The 11,690-nt window shown below is 42.9% G+C and overlaps 1 protein-coding gene across 1 annotated transcript in view; it reads left to right on the forward strand.

The window, feature by feature from the left end:
- The window catches only part of LOC309543594 (uncharacterized protein), a 46,830-nt gene extending 35,346 nt beyond the window's left edge, over positions 1–11,484 (forward strand). The window contains exons 3-4 of the mRNA XM_082276055.1: positions 5,002–5,118; positions 10,167–11,484. Coding sequence (XP_082132181.1) covers positions 5,002–5,118; positions 10,167–11,290 — 1,241 coding nt within the window. The 3' untranslated portion in view covers positions 11,291–11,484. The remainder of the gene's footprint in view (positions 1–5,001; positions 5,119–10,166) is intronic.
- The last annotated feature ends 206 nt before the right edge of the window (positions 11,485–11,690 follow it).

The following is an 11,690-nucleotide window of genomic DNA, read 5'->3' on the forward strand; positions in this document are numbered from 1 at the left end:
AACCCTAACCTTATCTGTATTCCTAATCCTATCTTTATTCCTATTCCCAATCCTAGTTTTATTTCTAACCCTAACCCTAACTAGTAGGCAACAGACTATAGCAGGAGACATACTTACAATAAACACTTTATGGCCGGGGGCCCAGTGGTTTGAGCTGATAACATAACATCTACAGTCATTGCTGGTTTGAGGCCTAGAGGCCCCAAATATGGAACCTCCAGTTCCCAGAGTCAGTGTGTTTTGGAGGGACATAAATTTGAATCAGAAAAAAGACCACTCCACGGATCCCCCAGGTATACACCTTCCAAAGAGTAGGGTTCCCCTAAAAGCCAGGGCCCATAGTCAGTGGGTAAGAGGCTCACTCCCAGTCCTCTCCAAAAGCCCCCGTCCCGGCCAGGTCTGTCACACCACTCATGTTCCTCCTTGGTTTAAATATGGCCCCTAAACTCAGTGATCAATCCTAAACTCAATACCTAATGTTATTCTGACAATACAATACCAGTGTAGAAATATATATATAATATGTTTATGTTGGTAAGCTGGCACCAAAATGACACAACCCCTTCCTTCCGGCTTTCCTCTGATAATATCCCAGTCCTGGAATAACCGGACTCTGCTGCATGACCCTCAGACCCCAAGAGCTGCCGAGCCTCCCAGAAAATAGAAAGAGCTCTCATCTAGGTAGAGCGAGGTGTTATAAGGCCAACATCCCAAAATGAGACAAACCCCCCTGGTAGGGAACGGGACTTTAAGGGCCAAAAGTAACACCACAATGGTTAAAAGAATATATAAATTTTAATATATCACAATAAAATCAACATAACAATAAAGGTAAATACATATAACAAAAGAATGAAATATAAAAACTTGTCATGGTTCGACAAAAAAGTGATGGAGCATAGATTTCCAGAGAGGACCCCACACCCTACGCCTTGCGGGAATACCCTTCATCAGGGGTGTGAGCGACGGAACTCAATATGCATTCATACATTTATTTCTGCAATAGAAAATACAGCAGATAATAACGAATAGAACAGAATGAAATTGCATTGAAAATACATTACATCCAAAAGGAAACTGTATATGAAAAAATCACAAAGTCATGTTGAGTTGAACAACGTATCCTGAATAGAAGAACTGACCATGTCCAGGGGGAATGGGAATCCAATAAAGGAGGCAGATGGAGAATGTGACGGAATCCGGTCACCCCGACTGGGTATCTCCGCCAAGAAGCTGCTTCCTAAGCTCTGGAACACGAGATCCGTGAATCTGGCTATAGTTACCCCAAGAAATAGACAGTACAAGTTTTGGAGTGAAACCAGAATCAAACTGTTTATTTAAACACAACGCATAAGGAGATATACACTTCTGGGACAACCCCTCCCCCTTAGTCAATCCACTCAAACATACACATCCCATAATAAGCTTACTCAAGGCAGACATGAACAACAGAACAATGGAATGCAGGTATTCAACAATAATAAACCCCCACCCCCTAGCAAGAGTCTGAAACACTTTTGAAATATCCTAGCAATCTGCAATATATCTTCATATATTTCCTGAGGGACACCTTTCAGAAATATTATTGTCCCAAGTGAAAGAGGCCCTTCATTCTTTCAACACAAACCACACATATAGAACCCAGGATATCCGGGGTCACACAAACCACACATATAGAACCCAGGATATCCGGGGTCACACAAACCACACATATAGAACCCATTATATCCGGGGTCACACAAACCACACATATAGAACCCAGGATATCCGGGGTCACACAAACCACACATATAGAACCCAGGATAACCGGGGTCACACAAACCACACATATAGAACCCAGGATAACCGGGGTCACACAAACCACACATATAGAACCCAGGATATCCGGGGTCACACAAATCACACATATAGAACCCAGGATATCCGGGGTCACACAAACCACACATATAGAACCCAGGATATCCGGGGTCACACAAACCACACATATAGAACCCAGGATATCCGGGGTCACACAAACCACACATATAGAACCCAGGATATCCGGGGTCACACAAATCACACATATAGAACCCAGGATATACGGGGGCACACAAACGACACATATAGAACCCAGGATATCCGGGTCACACAAACCACACATATAGAACCCAGGATATCCGGGGTCACACAAACCACACATATAGAACCCAGGATAACCGGGGTAACACAAACCGCACATATAGAACCCAGGATAACCGGGTCACACAAACCGCACATATAGAACCCAGGATAACCGGGTCACACAAACGACACATATAGAACCCAGGATATCCGGGTCACACAAACCACACATATAGAACCCAGGATAACCGGGGTCACACAAACCACACATATAGAACCCAGGATAACCGGGGTAACACAAACCGCACATATAGAACCCAGGATAACCGGGGTCACACAAACCACACATATAGAACCCAGGATAACCGGGGTCACACAAACCACACATATAGAACCCAGGATATCCGGGGTCACACAAACCACACATATAGAACCCAGGATAACCGGGGTCACACAAACCACACATATAGAACCCAGGATATCCGGGGTAACACAAACCACACATATAGAACCCAGGATATCCGGGGTCACACAAACCACACATATAGAACCCAGGATATCCGGGGTCACACAAACCACACATATAGAACCCAGGATAACCGTGGTCACACAAACCACACATATAGAACCCAGGATATCCGGGGTCACACAAACCACACATATAGTACCCAGGATATCCGGGGTCACACAAACCACACATATAGAACCCAGGATAACCGGGGTCACACAAACCACACATATAGAACCCAGGATATCCGGGGTCACACAAATCACACATATAGAACCCAGGATATCTGGGGTCACACAAACCGCACATATAGAACCCAGGATATCCGGGGTCACACAAACCACACATATAGAACCCAGGATATCCGGGGTCACACAAACCACACATATAGAACCCAGGATATCCGGGGTCACACAAACCACACATATAGAACCCAGGATATCCGGGGTCACACAAATCACACATATAGAACCCAGGATATCCGGGGTCACACAAACCACACATATAGAACCCAGGATAACCGGGGTCACACAAACCACACATATAGAACCCAGGATATCCGGGGTCACACAAATCACACATATAGAACCCAGGATATCCGGGGTCACACAAACCACACATATAGAACCCAGGATATCCGGGGTCACACAAACCACACATATAGAACCCAGGATATCCGGGGTCACACAAACCACACATATAGAACCCAGGATATCCGGGGTCACACAAACCACACATATAGAACCCAGGATATCTGGGGTCACACAAACCACACATATAGAACCCAGGATATCCGGGGTCACACAAACCACACATATAGAACCCAGGATATCTGGGGTCACACAAACCACACATATAGAACCCAGGATATCCGGGGTCACACAAACCACACATATAGAACCCAGGATATCCGGGGTCACACAAACCACACATATAGAACCCAGGATATCCGGGGTCACACAAACCACACATATAGAACCCAGGATATCTGGGGTCACACAAACCACACATATAGAACCCAGGATAACCGGGGTCACACAAATCACACATATAGAACCCAGGATATCTGGGGTCACACAAACCACACATATAGAACCCAGGATAACCGGGGTCACACAAACCACACATATAGAACCCAGGATAACCGGGGTCACACAAACCACACATATAGAACCCAGGATAACCAGGGTCACACAAATCACACATATAGAACCCAGGATATCCGGGGTCACACAAACCACACATATAGAACCCAGGATATCCGGGGTCACACAAATCACACATATAGAACCCAGGATATCCGGGGTCACACAAACCACACATATAGAACCCAGGATAACCAGGGTCACACAAATCACACATATAGAACCCAGGATATCCGGGGTCACACAAACCACACATATAGAACCCAGGATATCCGGGGTCACACAAACCACACATATAGAACCCAGGATAACCGGGGTCACACAAACCACACATATAGAATCCAGGATATCCGGGGTCACACAAACCACACATATAGAACCCAGGATATCCGGGGTCACACAAACCACACATATAGAACCCCCTGATGAAGGGTATTCCCGCAACGCGTAGGGTGTCGGGTGCTCACTGGAAATCTATGCTCCATCACTTTTTTGTTGAACCATGACAAGTTTTTATATTTCATTCTTTTTTTATATGTATTTACCTTTATTGTTATGTTGATTTTATTGTGATATATTAAAATTTATATATTCTTTTAACCATTGTGGTGTTACTTTTGGCCCTTAAAGTCCCAGGCCGCGTTCCAGGTCATATACCTGTTGGGTTATATCATTATTATATGGAGATGACATTAATTATATCATTATTATTATATGGAGACAATATAAATGATAGAATTATTATTATATGGTGATGATATGAATGATGATGTCATTATATGGAGATGAGATGAATGATGTCATTATTATATAAGGGTGATATGAATGATGTCATTATATGGAGATGAGATGAAGGATGTCATTATTATATAAGGGTGATATGAAGGATGTCATTATTATATAAGGGTGATATGAATGATGTCATTATATGGAGATGAGATGAATGATGTCATTATTATATAAGGGTGATATGAAGGATGTCATTATTATATAAGGGTGATATGAATGATGTCATTATATGGAGATGAGATGAATGATGTCATTATTATATAAGGGTGATATGAAGGATGTCATTATTATATAAGGGTGATATGAAGGATGTCATTATTATTCTGAGAGGAAAAAATAAATGATGATGTCATAATATGGAGATGAGATGAATGATGTCATCATTATATGGAGACGATATGCATGCCATGACTTGCCCTCCGGAATATCCATCACCTATCACACAGACTTTCTCTGCAGAGCTCCAGCTTTTGGATTGCTGTGACACGGATGGATCTCCGGGATTCCTGACAGATGGAGATTCAGAGAGGATTCAATGTAATGCCAATGAGGAGATGATGGAGGCCATTGGTCCAGGTGAGGTTTCTGGGGGCGGGGTTCCAGGATCCTATGTGTCTAATTATAATACATTCCGAGGACTAGGAGAATGAAGCTCCCATTAGGAGGTTGTGTCTCATCCAAGGTTTTATGTATTCGGGGTGATTTCATTCGTTACACATTATTATATATTTTCCTGATAACAATAAATACCTCCACCAATGTGAGAAGAGCCCAACTCACTGTCACTCCAGTGACCTCTAAATGAATCGGTCAGTAAGGTCAGTAAGCCCTTTGGGATATTTGATGATCATACCATCCGAATTTATCACAGTCTCACCATCAGATCTTCCAATATTATTCTAAATCTGTTGCTCTCCCTCCAAACGATTTCACCACCATAAACCAAATAAAATATTATAGTGGAGTCATTTTTTTTGCACCAGATTTTGAAATTACAAAAAATATTGCACCAACATGTAACTGTGCCCTGACTCAGCACAAATGTATACAGCTTTTTTGTTTTGTCCCTCCCGGGATTGGTGTGCATTCCACCACCAGGAGGTTCAGGCCAGACGTGACATCAGAAGTGACGACGTCTGTGAACCCCAGTTATAATATGCCTGACAACACCTTGACACGCCTCAACAGGCTTTTTTGGGGCATTGGCACAGTAAAGGCTTCATTGTGGCAACTCCACCATGCAGCTCATTTTTGTTCAAGTATCATTGTATTGTGCTTCATATTTTTGCAGAGCAGCCGGTATTTTTCCTGAGGTTACCTATGGGGTGTTTTCTTTGTATCCCGAACAATTGTTCTGGCAGTTGCGGCTGCAATCTTTATTGGCTTGGTATCAAGAGATCACCAAATTTTTCACTTCTTAATAATAAATTGAACGGTACTGACTGGCATTTTCTAGGCTTTGGATATTTACTTTTTTATATCCTTTTTCATCTTTAGAAGGTTCCATTACCTTTTTACGCAGGTCTATTGACAGTTCTTTTCTGCTCCCCATATCTCAGTATCTAGCCTGCTCAGTGCATCAACGTGAGCGCTAACAAACTCATTGACTATTTATATCCAGACACCACAGATGTGGGAAATGACCCTCCTGTTTTTGTCTTTACAATGGCCAAACATTCCGGATGGGGGGGGGCAACTCTTCATCAGGGAAATTTGGGGGCTTTCTGGTATCATTAGGATTTTAAAAGGAGCCAAACAACTATGTGATAATAAATGGCTTCATATTATCACAATCTAAAAATAAAGCTGTGCCAAAATTTCACCAGTTCTGCCGGGGAGGCAAACTTTTCAGTGCAACTGTATATACAGTGGGGAAAAAAATGATTTGATCCCCTGCAAATTGTTTAAGTTTGCCCACTTACAAATAAATGGCGGGTCTATATTTTTTATCATAGGTGTATTTTAAATAATAGAGACAGAAAAAACACGATACAAATGTTATAAATGGAGTTGCAGTTATGTGAGTAAAATAAGTATTTGATCTCCAAGCAAAACATGACTTAGTAGTTGGTGGAGAAACCCTTGTTGGCAAGCACAGATTTAAGACGTTTCTTGTAGTTGGTGACCAGGTTTTCACAGAACTCAGGAGGGAATTTAGTGCACTCTTCTTTACACATCTTCTTTAAATCCTTAAGGTTTCTTGGCAACTCAAAGTTTCAGCTCCCTTCATAAATTTATTGACGTCAGTAATTTATTCACTGCACCTGAGCAGTGGATTATGGGGCGCTGGGGACATCAGAGCCCTATAAAAGAGCTGTCAAACTCAGATAGAAGTTAGTTAGGCAGAGAGAGTCTTAGGTTAATCCGCTTGCTCGGTGGCGTAGCTGGTAGAATAACGGTTTTGCAATTTAGAGGCTATGGGTTTGAGAGTCTCCCCTGGCCAGCAGGTGATTAATAGTCACTTACATTTAAGCCTTTAAAATGAGGACTTGTGATTGTTCGTGTACGTATGTTCACTAGAACATTTCCCCTGTTTGAGATGTTCTGGTGTGAACCAAACAAGGGGTGTTCGGCTCATCACTACTAGCCAGTCTCCAGACCCTAATGCTAAAGAAAATTTATGGAGGGAGCTGAGACTTCGAGCTACCAAGCGACATCCAAGAAACCTTAATGATTTAGAGAAGATCTGTAAAGAAAAGTGAACCAAAATCCCTCCTGAGATGTGTGAAAACCTGGTGGCCAACTACGAGAAACGTCTGACCTCTGTGCTTGCCAACAAGGGTTTCTCCACCAACTACTAAGTCATGTTTTGCTTGGGGTTTAATTCCTTTTTTTACTCATTGAACTGCAACTCCATTTATAACATTTGTATCATGTGTTTATTCTGGATTTTTGGTTTATATTCTGTCTCTATCATATAAAATACACCTATGATAAAAATTATACACCTGCCATTTCTTTGTAATCTGCAGGGATCAAATCATTATTTTCCCCCACTGTAGGGGGATCTAAATATTACTCACCCCACATTATCCATCCCTTACGACTACATAGTGGGTTATTATCTACACATCATCTGCCTTTTTCATGTTATTATATAATTGCGACCTTGGTAATACTGAACAAGTGGGCAATGGTACTGTACTGTATATAATGGTAACGGGACACGTGGGTAATGGTATATATTGGTAATACTGAATATGTGGATAATGGTATATAATGGTGTGATGGGAGTCACTTTGGTTGGGGGGCCCATGGAACCCAGCTTGCCTTAGAGAGGTTGGGAAGTCCCTGTTTCAGCTCCCTAGACCCCTCTTTTGTGTAAGTCACCCTGTGTCTATTAGGGGCACAGGGTGACCAAGGAAATGATGGACTTCATGGACACTGAGAATATGGTTTGGATTACTCAAATGGGACAGTAATATTTGTCAATAATATATCGCAAAGAATGTATGAAGACTCTGGGACTCTAAGCCTAGCTGCCTATTTCTAATAAGGCTTCACACATTTAGACTCATAGCAGATGCAAATATTAGCTCAACCACCTGTCTTCCACACATCGTAATTATGCTGATTTACTCTGTGTTACACTTATAATAATGTGTATTGTATTTTGTTTTAGCCTTGGGGCCAAAAGTCTGGTCTTCCAGTCTGGTTTAAGTGCGCTGAGTTAATTAGCATGTGAATGATAACATTGTCTAGATGGGATTAGCCATGAGTCAGCTGTACCTCGTTATCTAACCATTGTGTGATGTTTTGGGTAAATATTTGGGTCATTGTTCATGTAGTGACTGACATACTTCTCAAGTGTATAAAAGTCTGTTTCTTGTTCAATAAAGGAGTTGATGTTTTCAGATACATACAAGCTAAGTTGTCGGCTAGTTTTGGTAATGGTAATAATGAACATGTGGATAATGGTATCTATTGGTAATACTGAACATGTGGATAATGGTATATGTAGCAATATTGGGTCTGCCATCAGTACCGGTAACACTTCCAACACATTTAAGTTGTGAACCCAGGTGTGAGAACTGAGACAATGACCATTCCGGCATCTTTGGTTTGTTTTGTTTTATTATATTTAGGGGATGGGAGAAGGGAATGAGTGGGATACTCCTCTGGCTCTTCTAGGCTTAACTGGGACTTTGTACAAAAAATGCTCACTAGCGCTGTCTTGGTGCCAACTGAATGCTGACCAGTGCTTCTTGACGCTTCAAATGCTGCTTGACTGAATTAGTGCTGAAACCTCGACTTTAGCTTGGATTGTTAGCTCAGAAGCTCCAGGACTGTAGAACTCTTGACTCCTGATACTTGGTATAGCTCAAAAGTCACTGAACAGCTCCCTCTAACCCTTCACTGGCTGAGGTAGCTCCTTGTCACTACTTGTGCTGCTGCAACTCTTAACTTTGTACACTTCACACTGTGCACTGACTCTTCAGGGCCCAAACTGCAGGTACCCCCTCTAATACTTCAGGGTCCTCTGACTAGGCACCCCCTTTAACAGTTAGCTGACTCCTGGATCCCTAGAACCTTCTCTGGAGTGGTCCCCTCTGACACTAGGCAGACCACCAGGGGCAGTCCACAGTATTCACAACCTTTGTAGGCTTTCCTGGAACTGGACCCATCTCTCTCTCTGCTGGTTCTCGGGAAAACTGGATCCCCTCTGCAGCTCCACACTCTTCGGATTCCCAGGCCGCTACCCGGGACACCCGCTTCCTCTGACAGGAGGAGAGACAGCTGTACTCTCCCTCCTGGGACTCTGCTTTCCACCAAAGACGCTGTGTCATGCGTTCCTTCATAACTTATACCCACTCCCAGAATCCTCTGCGGCAGCTTATGCCTTCAGGGGTAGATACAGGCCTGAGTGTGTCTCTGATTGGGTTTCCTCCACTGTCCAATGAGAAGTCTCTCATGGAGCCAGTGGGGAGACTCCCCTCTCAGCAGACACACCTGGAAGACATGACAGCCAGCTGAAATCATGGCCCTGCTGTTAGGCAGCCAAGGCCCACTATACTTTACCTAGCACCTACCTGTATTGTGCTACATATAAATTGGTAATACTGAACATGTGGGTAATGGTATATAATGGTAATACTGAACATGTGGGTAATGGTATATAATGGCAATACTGAACATGTGGGTAATGGTATATAATGGCAATACTGAACATGTGGGTAATGGTATATAATGGTAATACTGAACATGTGGATAATGGCAATACTGAACATGTGGATAATAGTATATAATGGTAATACTGAACATGTGGGTAATGGTATATAATACTGAACATGTGGGTAATAATCATGGCCCTGCTGTTAGGCAGCCAAGGCCCACTATACTTTACCTAGCACCTACCTGTAGGGGGCTACATATGTAATGGTAATACTGAACATGTGGGTAATGGTATATAATGGTAATACTGAACATGTGGGTAATGGTATATTATGGTAATACTGGACATGTGGGTAATGGTATATAAAGGTAATACTGAACATGTGGGTAATGGTATATTATGGTAATACTGAACATATGGGTAATGGTATATACAGTAATGATAACTAAGTGCTAGCTTTTGTGCATTCCATATAATCTTCATAATGTTCTGTATCTCATTTTTCCTTTAGTTGGGGATTCGGGTCACCCAAAAAACGCCTTCCCATCCACAGGCACAGCTAACACAACAGGTGATTTTCTGCTGCAAATTCCACGGAGAAGAAACCGCAGGACAAGGTGTGACCCTGTGAAGGTCCTGTCAGCCGATGTTCCTATTGGTTGCAGGGCATTTGGGCACCTAACAATCCCTAGCAGTCAGCGGAGAACCATATTAAACCACGGCCTTGTGTTTGGTGGGTCGGAGAGTGAGGACTGTTCGGAGTCAGCTCTAGCTGTGGATTTTGGGTCGTATATTTGTATCGAGTGTGGTCAAAGCTTTTCTCAGGAGACGTCATACATTGAGCACCGCCAGCTGCACAACCCATATAGTCCCGCTGTTGTTCTTATTGCCAGTAGTAAAGTATGTGATGGTGACCCTAAAATGCGCTCAGTAGAACAGAAGCGATCAGGGAAAGAGTTTGTGTGTGCGGATTGTGGTAAAACATTTATTGGGAAGTCCAATCTTATCGTTCATCAACGTTCCCACACCGGTGAGAAGCCGTATGGCTGTATCTTCTGCGGGAAACACTTTGGACGAAGTTCAATTCTTCGTAAACATGAGCGCATTCACACCGGGGAGAAGCCGTACGCGTGTGTTTACTGTGGGAAACAATTCAGCCAGAATTCTGGGTTGAAGAACCATGAGCGAATTCACACAGGTGAGAAACCATATGCTTGTATCGAATGTGGACGGCGATTCAGCCAGAGTGCTGACCTTATGGTTCATTATAGGACCCACACGGGTGAAAAGCCCTTTATATGTATTGAGTGCGGAAACAGCTTCATCCGCAGCTCCGACCTCGTCATACACCAAAGAACTCATTCTGGCATTAAACCATTTACTTGTACAGACTGTGGGAAAAGCTTTAGTCAGAGATCCCAAATTATACGCCACCGGAGAACCCACACAGGTGAGCGCCCATTTACCTGTGAAGTGTGCAGAAAAAGCTTTATCTTCAGCTCTGAACTAAAGAAACATCACCGTGTCCATACTGGGGAGAAGCCTTACAAGTGTAAAGATTGTGGAAAGTCCTTCCGCCATTGTTCCAACATGAGCCGCCACCAGAAGATGCACATCGAGCTCGAGCTTCTCTAGATGTGAGCACATTCATAACTCCTGTCCTATTTTATACAACAGATGAGCTGTGTGAGCTTCAATCACTGCTCCTCCATGAACAGCCACCAGAAGATGCACATCGAGCTCGAGCTTCTCTAGATGTTAGCACATTCATGATTCCTGTCCTATTTTATACCACAGATGAGCTTCAATCACTGCTCCACCGTGATATGCTACCATCGAGCTGAAGCTTCTATAGATGTGAAAACACAGTTTCTGTCCTATTTTATACCACAGATGAACTTAAATCACTGCTCAACCATGAACTGCCATCAGAAGATGCACATCAAACTCAAGCTTCTCTAGATGTCAGCACATTCGTAAGCTGTTTGCACTTCAATCACTTCTTCACCATGAAGGTCCTTTAGAAGATGGATAT

The sequence above is a fragment of the Pelophylax lessonae genome (assembly GCF_965119305.1).
Source record: "Pelophylax lessonae genome assembly, contig: HAP1_SCAFFOLD_261, whole genome shotgun sequence".
Lineage (NCBI taxonomy): Eukaryota > Metazoa > Chordata > Amphibia > Anura > Ranidae > Pelophylax > Pelophylax lessonae.